This window comes from Mesocricetus auratus, unplaced genomic scaffold (assembly GCF_017639785.1).
Source record: "Mesocricetus auratus isolate SY011 unplaced genomic scaffold, BCM_Maur_2.0 Super-Scaffold_100009, whole genome shotgun sequence".
Taxonomy (NCBI): domain Eukaryota; kingdom Metazoa; phylum Chordata; class Mammalia; order Rodentia; family Cricetidae; genus Mesocricetus; species Mesocricetus auratus.
In genome coordinates this window covers 58187771-58207426 of record NW_024429193.1, presented here as the reverse complement: position 1 = coordinate 58207426, position 19656 = coordinate 58187771, and the positions used below count along the sequence as shown (strand labels likewise).

General features: G+C 45.2%; 2 protein-coding genes and 1 long non-coding RNA gene across 4 annotated transcripts in view; 2 read left to right on the top strand and 1 right to left on the bottom strand.

Moving 5' to 3' along the window:
- Nucleotides 1-4833, top strand: part of Notch2 (notch receptor 2) — a 135857-nt gene extending 131024 nt beyond the window's left edge. Inside the window, exon 34 of the mRNA XM_013123808.3 lies at nt 507-4833. Within this exon, the coding sequence (XP_012979262.2) occupies nt 507-1895 (1389 nt within the window). The 3' untranslated portion in view covers nt 1896-4833. The remainder of the gene's footprint in view (nt 1-506) is intronic.
- LOC121142386 lies at nt 284-11418 on the bottom strand. 2 transcript variants are annotated; one of them, XR_005879398.1, is made up of 4 exons: nt 10781-11418; nt 7520-7616; nt 6439-6511; nt 284-5710 (listed from the first exon to the last, which is right to left on the bottom strand). It is a non-coding gene; the product is annotated as an uncharacterized LOC121142386 (long non-coding RNA). The 2 variants fall into 2 exon arrangements; XR_005879397.1 differs by lacking the exon at nt 10781-11418 and having other exon boundaries at nt 7520-9371.
- A 730-nt stretch (nt 11419-12148) lies between these two features.
- On the top strand, nt 12149-14917 carry Adam30 (ADAM metallopeptidase domain 30). The gene has a single exon (XM_005084308.3). It carries the CDS (start codon nt 12655-12657, stop codon nt 14860-14862), a length of 2208 nt encoding a protein of 735 aa, XP_005084365.1. The 5' UTR covers nt 12149-12654; the 3' UTR covers nt 14863-14917.
- Nucleotides 14918-19656: the final 4739 nt, after the last annotated feature.

Genomic DNA, 19656 nt, shown 5'->3' with positions numbered 1-19656 from the left:
TTGGTTTCTCCTCTCTTATCTGTAACTCAATTTCCTCTCAGCACTTCAGTGTTGAAAGATAAGCTTGTCTCTTAGTTGGATCTCTGGCTGGAGGCCTGCTTTATCCCACTGATTACTGTGTTAGCAGATGATGCTCCTGAGAGCATAGTGAGGCCTTTGGGAGAAATGAAATCTCTGTGGAAATCACAGATTCACATTCAATGCATAGGAAGATGCACTGGGTACCCAAAGCATTAACAGTTCCTAGGGGAAGCACTTAGCAAACACAAAAGGGATAAAAGAATAAAGGTTAGAAACACTCTCTTTTTTTAATTCATTTTACATACCAACCACAGTCTGCCACCCGCCCTCGCCCCTGAAAAGTTAGGTAACAGGGACATATGGATCACCCAGGGAAGGGAAAATAGATAACATTTCCTGGGTAAATGGGGATGGGGGTGGGGACAGAGATAGAAACATTCTTATGTTCTCTGGGTATTAAGATGTGTTCTTGTGTCTTTCTTCAGGAAGAGACACCTTTGTTCCTCGCTGCCCGGGAGGGAAGTTATGAAGCAGCCAAGATCCTGTTAGACCATTTTGCCAATCGGGACATCACAGACCACATGGACCGCCTTCCTCGGGATGTGGCTCGGGATCGCATGCACCATGACATTGTTCGCCTCCTGGACGAGTATAACGTGACTCCAAGCCCTCCAGGAACTGTACTGACATCAGCTCTGTCACCTGTCCTTTGTGGACCCAACAGGTCTTTCCTCAGTCTGAAGCATACCCCCATGGGTAAGAAGGCTAGACGGCCCAACACCAAGAGCACCATGCCCACGAGCCTGCCTAACCTTGCCAAGGAGGCCAAGGATAGCAAGGGGAATCGGAGGAAGAAATCTCTGAGCGAGAAGGTCCAGCTGTCCGAGAGCTCGGTGACTTTATCCCCTGTTGATTCTCTCGAGTCTCCTCACACCTATGTTTCCGATGCCACATCCTCTCCCATGATTACATCCCCTGGGATCTTACAGGCCTCACCCACCCCGCTGCTGGCTGCTGCTGCCCCAGCTGCCCCCGTGCATGCCCAGCATGCGCTGTCTTTCTCTAACCTTCATGAAATGCAGCCCCTGGCTCCTGGAGGCAGCACTGTGCTTCCCTCAGTCAGCCAGCTGTTAGCCCACCACCACATCGTCCCCCCCGGCAGCGGTAGTGCAGGAAGCTTGGGCAGGCTACATCCAGTGACTGTCCCAGCAGACTGGATGAACCGTGTGGAGGTGAATGAGACCCAGTACAATGAAATGTTTGGCATGGTCCTGGCTCCTGCTGAGGGAGCCCACCCTGGCCTGGCTCCTCAGAGCAGACCACCGGAGGGGAAGCACATCTCCACCCAGCGGGAACCCTTGCCCCCCATTGTGACTTTCCAGCTCATCCCAAAAGGCAGCATTGCCCAGGCAGCTGGAACTCCTCAGACACAGTCCAACTGCCCTCCAACTGTTGCAGGCCCCTTGCCTTCTATGTACCAGATCCCAGAGATGGCCCGTTTGCCTAGTGTGGCTTTCCCACCTACCATGATGCCCCAGCAGGAGGGGCAGGTAGCTCAGATCATTGTTCCAACCTATCATCCATTCCCAGCTTCTGTGGGGAAGTACCCCACACCCCCCTCCCAGCACAGCTACGCCTCTTCAAATGCTGCTGAGAGAACCCCCAGTCACGGCGGTCACCTCCAGGGTGAGCATCCCTACCTGACACCATCCCCAGAGTCTCCTGACCAGTGGTCAAGCTCTTCCCCCCACTCTGCTTCTGACTGGTCAGATGTGACCACCAGCCCTACTCCCGGTGGTGGTGGAGGAGGTCAGCGGGGACCTGGAACACACATGTCTGAGCCGCCACACAGCAACATGCAGGTTTATGCTTGAAGAGTCGGCCTCGGGCATAGAGATGAAAGTGCCTATTGAGCATGCTGCTGAGGAACAAATGAAGGTTATCCGAAGAGAAATGAAGAAACCTCTGTAACCAGCTTTTGGAGGCAGGAGAGAAGATGCCCCCAACTTTCCAACAAGCAAGAGAAGCATTGCATTTATCTTCACTGAATATCTGTGCAGATTTAGGGGAGGACTCCACTCTGCTGATCTGTGACCATCGGACAAGTTCATGGAGATGCAAGATGAATCCAAGAGGCTCACTCTCTTCTTTTTGGAGAATACGATGGAGGCCTTTTACAGCCAGACATTTCTTGCAGCTTGAACATCATTTTAAGCCCTGGGGGCTTCTGTAACCAGGAGGAGATTCTTCTGGGAGTCTGACTGGGAATTGTGCCTGGGATTCTGCCCAGGTCCACCTGTCTTATCTTCTCAACCTGGAAACTGCCTTGACTTCACTTGGTGCTGTCCTCTCTGCACCTCTCTGTGGCTGATCCCCATCAGTGTGTAATAGGCAAGACTTTTGTGCTTTTAATCATTCCTGCCCTGAAAAACATCAGCCTGTGTTTCCACATGCCCAGTACCCCAACGGAGCCTCACAGGGTTTACTCTGGTTATGGTTCTCAGCCTCGGCCTTTGAAGTATGCTTCTATGGTAAACGTACACACTGCAGTCTTCATCTTTCATTCCTGAAAGGAAGGAGAAAGCAAGATATTCGAGGGATAGGAGACCCCTTCTGAACCTGCACCTTAATTCTCTCTCCCACATGTGGGCATGGGGCCCCATATACACTCACCAGGAGGAAGGATATAAATTGTTCTTCTGCATGTTGGCCTAGTCAGTATAAACGTGTACTCTAGGAGACCTAGGTACTATGATACTCCCATTTTGTTGTAAAGCAGGAAAAGTGGGAGAATGTTGGAATGACCAAGAGATAAGCTAACTCACTCAAGAAGCAATTGCCCACCTGCAGGCCCTCCACTGACTGCCACTGTGAAGCACATTTATCCCCAAATCCCAGGACTCATTGATCCAACAGATGAAGGTACTCTTGGCTGCTGCACTGCTCCTCATAGATGCCCTCGCCACTTAGGACTGAGCTTGCCGGAGGTTCAGGGGACCCAATGACTGTCGCCTTACTAATGACCAGTTTTCTTTTAGGTCAGAGGCTAGTTTATCTGATTCCCTCCACACTGTGTGATCTGCGCCATTGGTGCACACAGTGGGTTCTCAGGAAAGACGTGGAATCTGTGTTCGGGTTGCAGAAGTGGAGAATGGACGGTCCCCTGAGCACACAGATGAAGCGGTCTTTGTCTTTGCTTCATTTTCGACTTTCTCTAGGGTCACCTTCAGCTGGTGATGGCTGAGACTTGCTCTGCATTGTCCTTGTGTTCAGACTAAGATTGTACCTCCAATCCTGCTTCTTGTATTGTGGTCTCAGTGGTCTCTCGGACTCTCAAGAGCAGAAGGATTTGTAAAACTGGGATGGTGGTTTTCTCCATCTTTCCCCTCAGTCACTTAATAATTGACCCTGCAGCATCCCATTGCTTTTCCGTGGTGCCATGATGCCCATGACACAAGGAAAATGAGTTCTGCTGGAGCATTTGTGTATATTAGTAGGGAGATCACCTGGGGCGGGGGGATTGTTTGTTTTAGAGTTTTTTGTCATTACTTTAATAGTCTTTATTTCTGCAATAGTTGAAGTAAGTGCCCCCCTCTCATTGTCAATTTTTGGCCCCCTGTAGTAACTCTGTGCCTGTTACCATGGTAGTCTATAAACAAATGGGGAATTTTTAGTCCCATCCAAGTTCATTCAATCAACAAAATCAATTTGTTCCGTCCTGGTCTATGGCAGATTACGTTTGGTCATTCGGTTTTATTCTCATGAGGTGACATCATCCTACCAACCCTTTTCATGGTGTACAGACATTTTACTGCCCTAAATGGTGACTGTCCCCCCCATGGACAGTCCCAGATTAAGAGAGCCTGTGTGTGTGGACCTCTCTGCCCCCGGCTCTAGTGCCACTGCCTGGGAACAACAGCCTCTAATCCAGCCACTGGGTCTGTAATACCCTGGTCCTTCCCCAGACACAATGGAGAACAAACTTGCTGTTTCTCCTTCCAGGATCACTCAAAGTAGATCTAGGGTTTAGGAGGAGGGATGTAAAAGCTGCCATTACAGACAACAGGCTACAGAGATGAGGACAACTGCCAATTATGCCTCTGGTCCATCCCTTAGATGATAGAACTCTTGACCTATGTAAGGAAGCGGTGGGTAACCCTTTTCTCATGGGGTCTGAATCAGAAGCTAGGTTCTTATAGGACACATCCTTTAGTCCACGCATAGATCCCTGTTTTGGATTTATTTTTATTTCCATGAATTCTTCCTTTGTTTGACTTCCACATGCCTTTGAGAATTTTTCCAGTTGTTCTTTTGTTTGTTTTAAGCATCGTTTTCTGACTTATGTGATGGTGGGGCCTGAAGGAAAGAGGCTGAGTTGAAGATGTCAGTGAAAGGCCTCAGCACAGGTCTGCCACAGCACTTGATTGAACTTGGTTGCTCGTAAGCCTCGCATAGAAAAGAATCAAAGGTATGAGGTCTGTTAGCGTGTGGTTTGAGAACCTACACTTGAACCAGCGCCTTGAATGTATGAGGACTGTTTGGAAGGACACATGTCTATATCCTGAGGCCCCCACCCATAACTGTTTTGGTACTGTGGCAACTTCCTTGTATACATTTCCCTGAAAAGTGACATTATATCTATTTGTATGAGAAACTCAGTAACCAGAAAATGACTGCATGCTCCTGACTATAAACATAGGAAGGAAAGTGCGTACTGTTTTACTTTAAAATTTTTTCATTCTACAAGTAGTTTAAGATGAAATTTATATGAAAACATTTTTTATCACAAAATAAAAAAAGATTCCATGTCAAGACTTAGTGAAATCATACTCCACTCTTTTCCCCCACTCTGGTGCTTTGTTCTACATCATAGTTGGTGGAAGAAACTTAATTGTCTTCTTCCTGAATCTTAAAAAGCCTGGTACTGGAGTCCTTCTATTTTTCTAGTTTAGTCTGATCATAAGTAAATGCTTCTGAGGGGAAGGTCCCCATCTGTCCAGAGCATCATAACATGGAGTCACTCCCCACACCTTAACCATAGCAGGTGGCCAGCAGACAACTGCTCAGGACCAGCTGCCTCTCCGTGAAGCAGAGAATGTTTGCTGAAACAAGTGTTGGAAATTAGGATAGAAAAACCTACTGATGCATTTATCTGAACACCGATGGTTTGTATGGACTTTCTTGTAGCATATAATATATAGGATTATAAAATAATATTGGAACACAAATGGATTAACAAGTACATTGGTTTTTAGAGTCAGTCAGTGAGACATGAGTACTTGGTGGTGATGCAGTTGTGACGTCAGTAGTCTCATAGCAACCCTACCATCTAGCTTATTTCCATATTGTTTAACACATACTTCTAAATCATGTGGGCATGGTTATTTATAAATAATAATCTTTTTTTCCAAATGACTTGATTAAAATCTTGGGAGTTGTTTTGGTTAAGTAGTTGTCAGGTCTTCACAGTTACTTCCTAAGTATTATAATCGTACATAAAAACACATTGGCCTCCATCTGGACTTTATATTGGTGTACAGAGTCAAGCATCTACATAGCTTCACAGCCCAAGATCTGGGGACCGGCTCCCATCAGAATGAAGATGAAGTAGGACAGACTTCTGTAACGCCAGCACTCTGTTCACAATGTGGGATGTCAGAGATCTGGTTACTGCCTCTCATGCATGCCTCTGCCGTGGAAAGGGAGAAGGATAGAAACAGAATATGCTGGGGGGGGGTTGGCATAGAATAGTAAACAACTTTAAAGTTGCACACACATTCAAATTAGGATCATTGGCAGTTTATTTACAAAGGAATGAAGCAGACAGAGTGACAGATGACTGTATTCCCAGCACTTTGGAAGTGAAGGTAAGAGGAGTCCAAGTGTTAAGATCATCCTCAGCTACCTAGCAAATTCAAGGCCAGCCAGGCTTACACAAGACTCCGTCTCAATAAGGGAGGAGGTGTACATGCATGAGTGTTAGAAGTACAGTGTTGAACACAGAGACTCTGGTGGCATTGGCCAGTCTGTTAAACCTTTTGAGTACAAAGAAATGTAAGCCAAGAGGAATTACTGGAACCTAGAAGGAAAGCTGCTTATGGCAAATGTTGTGTCAAGGCACACAAGGAACCTTCCATACCTCTCAGAGGAAACCAAGGAATTAGTAACCAGATCTCACTCCCTTTCCCACCCCACCCTGAGAGACTGATGACAGTGAAAGCCAGGAAGTCTGGCCAAAGCTTAAGAGGTGAGGGAAATGGATTTGAAGATGTAAACCCCTTCCTCAAACGTCATCCTCCAATCACATTTTTATAAACTTCCACTGCTAGCCTGTCACTAGTGTGCAGAGAACACAAAGTAAAAGGAATTCTGTGCTGATAATCCTGCCTCACCTGGCCTGCTCCTGGGTTTCCTTACCATAGCCTTGACATTGATCATCCAACCTGGAGTCAGTCCAGCAGCATGATGGGTAATGATAATTCTTCAAGTCCTACAAACAAGATGAGATGGCTTAGTGGGTAAAGGTGCTTGCCACCACAATGACACCCAAAGTTCCATCCCAGGGGCCCACATGGTCGAAGAAGAGAACCAACCCTACAAGTTGTCCCCTGACCTCCATGTGTGCCGTAAAGGAAAACATGAAGTGAAGAAAATTAGAGGTTCATCTTACAGATACAGAAATCTAAATCAGCTGTTATCCAGCCAGAACTACAGTAATGTTCTCTTTCTAGTGCTGTGATAAAACAGTCACCAAAACCAACTTGAGGAAAGGGTTGATTTCTGCTTAGTTTATGAAGGGAAGTCAGGGCAGGAACCTGGAAGCAAGAACTGAAGCAGGGGGTGTGGACAAACACTGCTGGCTGGCTTGCCCAGCTTGCTTTCACATGTATCCCAGGACCACCTACCCAGGATAGCACCACCCAAAGTGAGCTGGGTCCTCTCACACCAGTCACTAATCAATAAAAATGACCCACAAACTTGCCTATAGGAAAGTCTGAAGTTTTTTCCCAGATTGTGTCGGGTAACAACTAATCAGCAAAATAGGTCTTTTAGAATTCCATCGTGACCAGGAACCCCACCACCAGGGAACAACTACTAAAAAGCGCTGGAGAGATGGTTCAGTGGTTAAGATCACTAGTTGCTCTTTCCGGAGGAACTGGGTTCAAATCCCAGCATCCACATTGTGGGTGACTCACAGCGGTTTGAAACTCTAGTTCCAGGAGACCCATTGCTCTCTTCCAGCCTCTGGGGGCACCACACACACACACACACACACCGTGCACATATATACATGTAGGCAAAACACCCATAAACATAAAATGAAAGTACTTTAAGTATATCAATAGATGCCACCACATCAAGAAAACCCACCATCTCTGTGGTAAAATCAAGAATGTGCTGATAAAATTTCATCCTCATGAAAAAATTGGGAAATACAACAGACTACCAGGGCACTTCACAAAATTAACAAGGTATCCACTAGAATCTAAGCAAATACCATGCTCAGTGATGAGAGTACAAATCTGAAAGTGAGATTAAACACAGGTGATAGCTGTCCCTCATATCTTGTATTCAACATGATCTTGCAGTATTACCTGTGCCAGAGAAACAAAAAATGGATGTTACTTTGAGACCACTTGATTTCATACATTTACATGGAGATAATCATCAAACCCCATCCCAACTATTGAAATTCGTCTCCACTACAGAGAGTGAACAGAAGCAAATGTGAAGCTATAGCTGTGGAATGCAGGATCCTATGTGGGGTAGGAAGACTGATTTGTAGAGGAGCAAAAATTTGGAGCTGTCTGTTAAATCTGAGACAAGAGCATTGAGGATGAAGAATCATGAGTTTGAGACTACTCTGGGCTATGTAACAAGACCCTATCTCAAAGTGGGGAGGGGTGGCTGGAGAGATGGCTCAGTGAGCAAGGACATTTGAGACTCAGATCTGGATCTCAGCACCTACATGCCAGCAGATGCCTGTAACTCCAGGTCTGAAAGGGCAGATACAGGAGCCTAGGGCTTCTAGTCCTTTTGGGTCTACCTGAGAAAACACCAGCCTGGGGCCGTGGGGGGGGCAGGGGCAGGAAAAGACCCAGCTTCAAAGAATAAGTGGAGAGAGAGGGGGCACCCAATGCCAACTCTGACCTTCGCATGCAGAAGCGTGCACACACACACAAATATTTTTAAAAGGCTCATTACGTTTGTTGATGGCATTCTGCTAAGCTTTATCAGTAGACTGAGCTGCAGGGAATTTCAGGAGTAAGGCATTTCCCTTCTTGGTTCTAGTAGTTCCATAAACAGACTCCTTCCTGCAGTATTTCAAGTGGATTCCCAAGTGCCAGGCTCTCAGAGTGTTACTGTGTTTTTTATCATGTGTGTGGTTGTGTATGTGTGTGTGTGTGTGTGTGTGTGGTGTATGTGTATGTATGTTCATGTGTTCTGTGTGTTGCATATGTGTGGGGTGTGTATGGTATATGTTTATGTGTGCTGTGTGTGTGTGTGTGTGTGTTTGCACATGTGATATATGTGTGTGAGTACATGCCGAGGTTCCCAGGATATCGGGTATCTTTCTTTCCTTGCCACTTTATTGCCTTGAGGCAGGGTCTTTTACTGAAGGGGGAAACTTACCATTTCTGATAGACTGGCTGGCCTGCAAATTCTTGGAATCTGCCTGTCCCCTACCCTCAATTCTGGAGTTACAGGAATGTGCATAGTCATGTCTGGCTTTCTACATGGATGCTGTGGATTCGAACTCAGGCCTTTGCAGCCTTGCCAGATCACCCACTGAGCCATCTCCCAACCCCTTGAAGTGCTGCTATTTTTCACACTTAAAAGCAGATTTGCTTTCAGTTACTAAATATACTCAACCTCACTAATAATCTAAGAATGAAAATTAAATACTGGGCTACATTCCTTCTCTAGTGAAAGTCTTAGATAATATACAGTGTGGAAGATGGCTCTCAGGTACCTGTGCTCTCTCATGTGACAGCTACTGGCACATGCTGCTGATTAGATGTTCTTAATTCCAACAAAATCCAAAGGCACAGTATAGCTCTTAGTTCGGAAAGAACATGAGTTTTTGGAGGGTGAGTTAATAACATTAATCAATAGGAACACTTTCATTTTCTTTAATTCATTTTTGCTAATTTAAGATCTAGCAATCTAACACAATAGAAATAGATTCAAGGGGGAAAGGTGTGTGTATATTCATATATTATGAATTGTTGTAAAGGCCTATATATTTGTTCATATCTACTAGCATGTTTTAGGAAGACTTTAAAACAAGATCAATGTAAAGTTTCTGAATAGCACACCAGCAGCTACTACCCATGAGGGAAATGGAATGGCCAAGCCGGTGACCAGTGCCTGCTGCAGAGTACCACACCTGCTGGGGGCATCGAAGCAGATGTAGAAAATTATTTGTGATATGTGTTACCTACTGGGAAAAGCAAATGTTGCAATAATACAAGCAACATGTACTATTTTCCAGATTTCAGTCACCATATGAAAGGGACTTCAGGACAGGATTAAAGAAGGCAACAGCACACATGAGATACAGAAGGGGAGGGATTGTTGCTAGGGACAGAATCATACAGTGGAGAAAGTGCAGGGAGTTGGGGATGGCTTCTAAACTGAACTGAACCAGTACATTTTTGTCATAACTCCTCAATATCGTATTTGTATACCATTTATATTGTACTAGATATTACAAATTTAAAGATAAACGATAGTCACTTTATTGAGGTATGATCTGTGTATAAATAGCTACATCCATTCAGTATTTGTCTACATATGGTCCCATGTCTGTAATACATGTACATTCATCTGTTTGAGATACAGGTGTGTCTGTAAAGCTGTTACACCACCGAGACCATGAGCGATAGCATCGTCTCCCCAAATTTCTTTCTGCCCCCTTATGGCCATTGTTGTGGAGAAATGCCTGAGATGATCAACTCATAAAGAAAAGGATTTATTTTGACTTATGGCTTTGGCGGTTTTGGGTCCTGGTCACTTGGCCCATTATTGTTTAGGCCAATGCTAAGACAGAACATCACAGCCACAGGAAACTTGTTACCTCATGGCCAGGAAGCAAAAAGAGGAAGAGGCCAGTATCCCAATAACCCCTTGAAGGGCACACCCTAGGTGGTGCAGCTTCCTCCAACTAGGCTCCATTTCTCAAGAGTTCTAGTATCTTGTCAGATGTGGTAGCATATGTTTATAATCCCTGGGGGGATTACAGATCTGAGACTTCACTACAGTTTGAACATAGTTAATAGTAAGACCCTGTCACTGAAAGAGAAAGTGGACATAGTGTCTTAAAATGTATATTTTTAAAGACAGAGGCAGCTGACACCTAGCCCCGTGTGGGGAGAGAGTGTGGGGACCGGTGGTTGGGAGATAACATAGGTGTTTGTTAGCCGCTCCATATCTGTTGCCTTATTAACAGTGTTCAGCGGGACTTTGAAAACCTTCCTGTTTCTGGGTCCCCTCTGCCACTTCCTCACTCTCACTCTGTGGCTGAGCTTGTAGAGCATGCTGATCCCTGGCCCGGCCCTGTCTCACCTCCCAGTAGTGTGTGCCCCCTGGGCCTCCGTCAGCAGTGCCCAGCTTCCTGTTGGGTGGTCCTGAGGGGAGCTGCTGGGGCACCCATTTGAAGCATTTGACCCTCTGCATGCTTTCCCACCAACAGATGAAAATGGTCAGGAACCTCTCTATCAATTCCCTGTCATGAGGCCCCCACCAGCGTCCTTACCATCTCTTCTCTGCCGTGTTCAGCTTCTTGATGATGCGGGCTAGTTATATCAGCTCACCTATCTAATCTCCAGTTTGTACACGCACATCCTGGTGTCTGGCTTAACTAAGGAGCCATTTCCTGAACCAGTTTGCACTGTTACCATGACTTTTCTTGAACTAATTTCAGTGTTCTTGAAACTATCCAAACCCACTCCTCTGACTGTCACAAACCTCTTCTGTTAGCCTGACCACACATCTTAGGTTTCCTGAGGTCTCTGAATTGGTCTGTCTGCTTTTCCCACACAATTCCATGGAGCACTATGCTGACACTCGGCCTCAGGCCTAGCTCTGGTTATGCAATCCAAGAATGAATGCCCAAGAACCTGACCACATTTGGAAATCTCATCTTCCAATGACTAGTACAAAAAACAAAACAAAAATCATCACTACTGATGCAGAAGCTACAAGTTATATGGAGTGCTCAGCCACAGAGAGGCATCTGGCATTACCCCACACTGCTGTCCTGCAAGGCTCAGGGGCCCTTCAAAAAGAGAAGACTCTACGAGCCAGAGGTAGAGCAGACAGTGGTAGTGCACGCCTTTAATCCCAGCACTCGGGGAGGTAGAGACAGGCAGTTCTGTGAGTTCGAAACCAGCCTGATCTATAGAGCAAGTTCCAGGACAGCTTCCAAAGCTACAGAGAAACCCTGTCTCGAAAAACCAAAATACAAACAAAATCATACAAACAAAAACCAGAGGTGGAGGAGGAGCAAAGGGAAATAGCATTCTCTAGTCAAGACCAGGCCACTGTACTTAAGAGCTCACAAAAGCTGTGTTTGCCCACCCAAGACCCAGCCAGTTACTATTCCAGCGTGGAGGAGGAGGGCGCCTTCATCTCCGTGTAAGTGCTTGCTCAGTCCCGAGCCATGACTTCTGCCTACAGACAACACGTCTGGACTGGCAAGGGCTCCCTAACTGCCCCTTCCCCACTTCATACTGGGTCTTCTGAAAATGGTCGTCAATTCTCACGACTCTGGAATGGTCTGTGGCTGTGAAGCCCCTTTGTCCTCTGAGTTGAGGACGTCTTTTTTCTTAACTGTTGTTTCATCACCTCTCGTCTGCAATTCACACAATTCACCCGACAGTCGATACCCACCATCTACCCTTCTCATAACAGTCCTGGGCTTCCCTCCACCCCAGCAAGTGCTCACTGTGCATGGCAACACCATCTTGTGAATTCTTGGCATGCAGCAAAAGAGGCGAAATGACTTCCGAGACTTTCTGGTTTGGGTGCAGAGCTTCCCTGAAAAGGCAGCCGCTGGGGAGAGCAGAAGGTGGGGATGAGGAATCTGGGCCGCTACTCTGGGACCCTGCTGGGCCTCCAGCTTCTTGGAGGGCCCCAGCAGAAACTGGGAGCCCTCACCAGTGAGGAGTGCGCCGCGGGAGGGGGTGGGGCAGGCAGCTATAACATGGCCGGTTTCTTCTGGTCTCTTGTAGACAGACTACGCAGTAAGTTTTCTTCTACCTCTATATTTCCCCATTCCTTCTCCTTTTCTGACTCTAAATCCACCCCTTCACCGTCCCAAGAGTCCAGGACACACTTGGGACACGTTCATCTCTATTGCTCTCGTGTGCACTTTTCCCTGCATTCTTAAGCTCGAGCTGAATTCACCCCCTCAGGGGGAGGAAAAAAAACGGAACTGGAGCGTTAGGACAGGGATGAGCCTGGAAAACGGACCAACTGGACCCTGAGAGGCTGGGCTTCCCGGGGAAGCCTGCTAGGGGAGCTAAGCACTTGGGGCTCCTGCGCTTCTAGTGGAATCAGTCTCAGGGAAGTCTGAAGCGCATAACAGGGCTGAGTTCAGGAAAACCACGCAGGGAAACAGAACAGATTATGAGGTTAATGTGGACCTCCCTCCCCCAACACTGCTGGCTGCTTCTGGCGATGTTCTTGCTTGAGGCTGTGGGCGGTGACCTACTATTTGACCCAAACTGGGGGTTTGACTGGTATGAAATCACCGTTCCCAAAGAGCTAACCTTTAGGAAAGGGGAGCGGGGTGTGGACAGTTCTTTGTCGTACCTCTTACAGATACAGGGCAAGAAGCATGTTATTCATCTATGGCCCAAGAAGTTTCTGTTGCCAAGAAATCTGCCTGTTTTCTCCTTCTCTCAAGAGGGCAGTCTGATAGAGGATTACCCATACATACCAAATGAGTGCAATTACATGGGCTCTGTGGAAGGCGCTCAGGAATCTGAAGCTACCATGAGTACATGCATGGGTGGTCTGCACGGCATCTTGAACATAGACTCCACTTATTACCAAATCGAGCCCCTCAGGACCTCTTCTAGATTTGAACACGTTGTGTATCTCCTAAGTAAGGACGGAGCTAGCAATGAGACCTGTGGCGTGGTTGATGAAGAAACAGATGAGCAAACCATCCAGGAAGAGGACACGGCTAGGATAAGTACCTTCCATAAATCCTACAGGCACCAAAAGTATTTGAAATTGCTCTTGGTCTTTGATACAAGTAGAGTTATAATTTTACTTGGCAATCGGACTAGAGTCATTTATGAAGCTATTCTTCTAACTTCAATTATAGACACCTACTTTCATGATGTCAGGATGAGGGTTGTTTTAAAAGCAATTGAAATTTGGTCACCCTATGACCAAATCTATACTCAGTATCCCACTTTAGACCTAGTGTTAGGTCAATTCGTCCTGTATAAAAGGTCATCATTGCATTTTCGGCTTCCCTCAGACTGGGCACATTTATATCTGGGAAAACGTTTTGACGATGCCTCAGCATGGTCCTGGGGAAGAGTGTGTGAAGAGTACCATGCTGGATCAGCAAACTCCTTACTAAATGTAAATCTCCTCGGACCTGCTACTTGGACCACTCACGAATTGGGCCATGCTGTGGGAATGAATCACGATTTGGAATACTGTCAGTGCCGAGGTAGGAAGAACTGCGTCATGGGTTCAGGACGTGTAGGGTTTAGCAATTGTAGTTACCTTCAGTTTTTTAAACATGCAGCTTATAAAATATCATATTGTCTATCTGAGATCCCAGAAAATATTTATGTGGTTAAGAGATGTGGAAACAAAATTGTTGAACACCCAGAGCAATGCGACTGTGGTTCCATAGAGGAATGCAAACAAGACCTCTGCTGTGGGCCAGACTGCAGATGGAAAAAAGGTGTCAACTGTTCCACCGGGCTTTGCTGTCATAAATGTGACTTCCTTCCATCAGGATATGTGTGTAGGAAGGAAGAAAATGAATGTGACCTTGCCGAGTACTGTAATGGGGCCTCAGGTTACTGTCCAAAGGACTTTTACAAGCAGGATGGAACTCCCTGCAGGTTTGGAGGACTTTGTTTCCAGAAGGGATGCAGATCCAAGAACTTACAGTGCCAGAGCATTTTTGGACCTACTGCCAAGGAGGGTCCTCCTCAATGTTATAATGAAGTTAATATGATAGGTGATCAGTATGGTAACTGTGGCATTAATAAAGCTCGATACTTAAGGTGTAATATGGACAATGCAATCTGTGGCAGGCTACAGTGTATAAATGTTAACGCCATCCCCAAAGTGCCAGAACACTCTGTTATAATAGTCACCCATCTGAAGAGAGATAATATCATATGCTGGGGCACAGGCTATCATGATTTCATGAAAGCCCATAACATACCTGACATAGGTAGGATTAATGATGGCTCCTTCTGTACTCATAAACAGGTGTGTATGAACAAAACTTGTGTTGACTCTGACACCCTGAAGTTCGACTGTTTGCCTGCCAAGTGCAAAGGCCGAGGTGCCTGCAATAATAGAAAGAACTGCCACTGCGTGTATGGCTGGGAACCCCCATTCTGTGAAGAGGTGGGATTTGGTGGGAGCATTGACAGTGGACCCCCTGGACCTAGGACAGAAGAACCCGAACCACCACCATCATTTCCAGTTCTGTATATGATGATCATGCGTATTGCTTTATTCGCCATCTCAGTGATCATTGTGTATTTTAGTCAGGTGATTAAAAAATGGTGTAAAAATCACTGGCAAAAACAACCAGTCAAGGCGCATCCTAAAACAGAGGCTGACCAGTGAAAAATGTAACTAGGCAATCCTGTCATCTAATACATTTGCCTATTTAACAAGCTCATCATTTATTCACATGACTCTTCTTTCTTTTCGCAGAGTGATTTCACACAAATTTCTCATACATTTAAAATCAGCTATCCTTGTTCGGAAACAAATCAGTGCAATCCCCCTTAAGGATTCATTTTCCTTTCAGGATGGGATCAAGCATTGGGTTACCTGAAAAGACTGCTTGCTAATGGCCCATCTGGATGCAGTCCATGTCAGGGGGTGATTAGTGTTCAGAGGAAAGTCCAGTCCTAACAGCCTAATGAAGTAGGTTTATCTCTCCCCTGTGTGTCTTTCAACTTTTTCAGTGATACCCCTGTGTACATGCACCCACCTGCTGCATGCACCTGTGCACCTGCTACATGATACTTGGTGATAGCACATTTTATAAATGAAAAATACACAGTACAAGGGTTGATCCCTTCAGTGGGATTTCCTGTCATGTCTCTTCTGGTGCATATACTTCTGTCTATTGCTGGGTGGTTTCTGACTTTGTGTTTGAGGCGACCTCTGATGAGTCTGCTATTCTGAGCTGTAATGACACTTGCATTCTGTACAGCCTATAGACGATGGCAGCTCTTGGCATGGCTATTAACAAAATTTAATATTTGATGCATTTTTAAAAGATTTATTTACTTATTATGTATACAATGTTCTGCCTGCATGTATGCTTGCAGGCCAGAAGAGGGCACAAGATCTCATTACAGATGGCTGTGAGCCACCATGTGGTTGCTGGGAATTGAACTCAGGACCTCTGGAAAAACAGCCAGTGCTCTTAACCACTGAGCCATCTCTCCATCCCCCATTGCATGTTTTTTTTGGTGGGGTAGTTTGTCAGCTTGACACAAGCTAAAGTCTTCTTTGAAGAGGAAAGGGACCTCAACTGGGAAATTATCTCTATCAGATTGGCCTGTAGACAAGTCTGTGAAGCATTTTCTTGATTCATAGTTGTTGTGGGAGGACCCAACCCACTGTGGGTGGTGCCACCCTTGGGCAGGTGGTCCTGGGTGGCATAAAAAAGCAAACTAGCAAGTCATGAGGAGGAAACCAGAAAGCAGCACCCTCCATGGCTTCTGCTTCAGCTCCTGCCTCCAGGTTCCTGTATAAGTACACATTTCTCTACTGCTCACCAGTTCCCAAATAACCATTCTGAGGCTTCATATTGATTATAAATGTTTGACCAATGGCTTGGGCTTATTACTAGCTGGTTCTTGCATTTAAATGAACCCATTTCTATTAACCTATGTATCGCCACGTTGACCAGTGACTTAGCAGTTGCTCCTTGGGTGGCTGCTGGCGTCTTTCTCCCCCCCCCCTCTTTCAATCCTCAGTTTGATTTTTCCACCTAGCTCTATCTTGCCTGGCTATTGGTCAAACAGATGTTATTATTAGCCAATGAGGACAACATATATTCACAGCATACAGAAAGACATCCTACATCATTCCTGCCTTGTTTGAGTTCCTGTCCTGGCTTCCTTTCATGATGGACTGTAAATTGTGAGCTGAAATAAACCCTTTCCTTCCCAAGTTGCATTTGATCATGGTGTTTATCACAGCCAAAGAAAGCAAACTGAGACGATGTGTCTGTTTTCACTGGTAGGTCTTTTTAAGAGGCCCTAGGCTGGGCTGTTGCATCCCTAAGTACAACTGAAAAAAGTGAATGCCTTTTGCCCCCAACATCCTCCGATGCTCTGCCTCTCAATCTCTACCTGTGTACAGTGCTGCCATGGTAGAGAAGAGGAAACAACCCCTTCCCACAAGGAGTCATTGTCACTTCTATGTCCAGAGGAAGTTCATCCTTCCTCCATACTTGGGCCATCCCAAGTTGTTGCCTCCAGTTCAAGTCTGGATCTTCTGGCTGTTCCCATTGAGACAGCATGACAGCCTCCTGTACCATGTCCCAGTTTGCTGTGCCTTAGCCACAAGAGTTCTAATTAAAGGCAAAATTAGAGCAGACACCATCATCTAGTCTGTCTAAACTACTTTGGGTTTGTATTCAAAAAAAAACTTGGGTTTTGTGACGATCATAATTCTAAACATTAAGGTTGGCCGGCCATGCAGTGTCCTAAAATATAAGGACACTGTGTCACAGCCGAGTACAGATAATGATGAGAGTTCACTATGTGCCAAGCAATAGCCTAAAGACTTTTATATGTTTATTGTGTACACTGTTAAAAATGACTCTGCTATAAGTGTTTTAATTATTTTTAGATTCTAAATTTTATTTATATGAGTGCTTTAATGTAGGTATGTATGTATGTATGAATGTATATATACAATATGCATGCTTTGGTACAGAGAAGAAGACATAGATGCCCTGTTGCTGGTGTTATGAATCAAACCACCATGTGGATGCTGGGAACTGAACTAAGGTCCTCTGCAAAAGTCCTTAACTGCCCAATCATTTGTTAGCTCTGGTACTTGTTTTTCAATAGAAAATAAGCCACCACAATGTCAAAAGACCTACATAATCTTCTACAGTTATAAAAACATTACTTGAGGGAAAAACTTCGTATCAAATTTAGAGACAATGACTAAGAAATCTTAAAGTTGTTAGTACATTAGGAAGTGGGTTTTTAACTTTTCAGGGAAAACTATATGTTTATAATATTTACCATTGTAACCATTTTGGTGGTAATTAGTACATTTCATTTTGTGCAGATATTCCAGATAATGCTTCTTTTTTTTGAGGCAGGGTCTCACTATGACTCCCTCTCACCCCCCCCACCTATAGCACAATTCTAATATATCTTAATAATAAAAACCCAGAGTCAGATATTAGGGGGAAGGCTGAAAGATCAGAGAAGCAAAGCGGCCAGCCACTAGAGAGTTCTCACCTCTACCAAAGCCCAGACCAAAAGGGCAATCCTGTCCTCAGACTGCATCTCCAGACTGCATTCTCAGACTGAATACTGCTCAGACTCTTGCCTCAGACTGATGGCCAGACTGACTACACTGAGCTCCTGTTTCCACCTCCCTAGTGCTCAGATTAAAAGCAAGTGATCTCAAGTGCTGGGATCACAGGTGTGAACTCTGTTTCTCTTTTAGACTGGATCAATCTCATGTAGCCCAGGGTGGCCTTGAACTCACAGAGATCTGTTTGCCTCTGCCTCCCAAGTGCTGGGATTAAGATCTTGCATCACCACCACCCTGACCAGACTCTATGGCCAACAAACTGTGTGTGCCATCACTGCCTGGCCTTTATGGCTAACTAATGTGGCTAGCTTTGCACTCTGATTTTCAGGAAAGCTTCATTTGTTAGATCATAAACAAAATATCACCACACCCACCCATCCCCATTGGTCAGGGACTCTTTATACATTTTATGTAGACAAGGCTGGTCTCAAACCCACAGCAATCTGCCTTCCTCTGGTCTCTTGGCTGTTGGGATTAAAGGTATGCCCATCCCCCATGGCAAGACTCTTTCAAAACTAATGTTGTAGATCCATTAAATCACACTCCATTCTTTCTTTCCCATATCCTCATAGTCTACTTTCTGTCTGTGTGAATTGGTAAGCTAAATCCCTCCTAATTTTGTATCCTTTTCTTTAATAATTCGTTAAGGATCTTAATTATTTAGTCCTAACTAGCCTGAGCAGGCTGGCCTCAAACTCATAGAGATCCTTCTGCCTCTGTTTTCCATGTACTGGGATGTATGATATATCATTTATGATTTATTAAAGCTTGCCTGAGGATTCAGAAAACAAAGCCAGCCACAAGCCACAGAAGCCAGGCACACACCTTTAATCCCAGCAGCTGGAAACTAGAAGATGGTGGTACACACCTTTAATCCCAGCAGCTGGAAACTAGAAGATGATGGTACACACCTTTAATCCTAGGACTCAGGATTAAGAGGTAGATGGATCTCTGTGATTCCAAGGCCACTGAGATCTACACAAGATGGATCCAGTTCTAAGGAGAAACAGCTCATACAAAAATGATCTCAACACCCGGGAACACATGCCTTTAGTCCCAGCACAAGAGGGGTATAAAAGAAAGGAGCAGGGTCTTCAGTGGTCAGGATCAAGCATTCATTCTTCAGCCACTTTGAGGATAGGAAGACATTGAAGTCTCAGGATTCTACAGCCTCGCTGAGGATAGAAAAATACTGAAGCCTCAGGGTTCTCCAGCCATACTGAGGAGAGGCTTCAGACTGAGGTTTGATGAAGCCAGGATCAGCCCCAAGAGCTCATGGCATGGCTGCTTTGCTTTTCTGGCCTTCAACTTGAAGTTTGAACCCCAATATCAGTCTCTGGGTCTTTTATTTATTATGTTAAACACTGGAATAGCCATAGGTTTTTGTTATTTGGGTTTTTTTTTGGTTGTTTTTGCTTTGTGTTTTTTGCTTTGTTTTGTTTTTGTTTTTTCGACACAGGGTTTCTCTGGTTCCTTTGGAAGCTGTCCTGGAACTTGCTCTGTAGACCAGATTGGCCTCAAGCTCAAGAGATATGCCTGCCTTTGCCTCCCAAGCACTGGGATTAAAGGCGTGTGCCACCATTGCCCTGCACTGCATTTTATTTTATAAAACTGATTATTAGTCATTTGTATTTTTCTTTTAAGAACTTGGGAGGCAGAGGTGGGCTGATCTCTGTGAGTTTGAGACCAGCAGCCTTACCTACTAGAGCTAGTTCCAGGACAGCCTCCAAAACCACAGAGAAATCCTGTCTCGAAAAACAGAAAACAAACAAAAAGAAAAGAAAGAAAAAAAGGAAGGAAGTAAGGAAGGGAGAAATGAAGAAAAAAGAACTCTGTGTT

Coding starts and splice junctions, on each gene's coding strand:
- Adam30 (XM_005084308.3), top strand. CDS start 12,655: ATGAGGTTAATGTGGACCTCCCTCCCCCAACACTGCTGGCTGCTTCTG.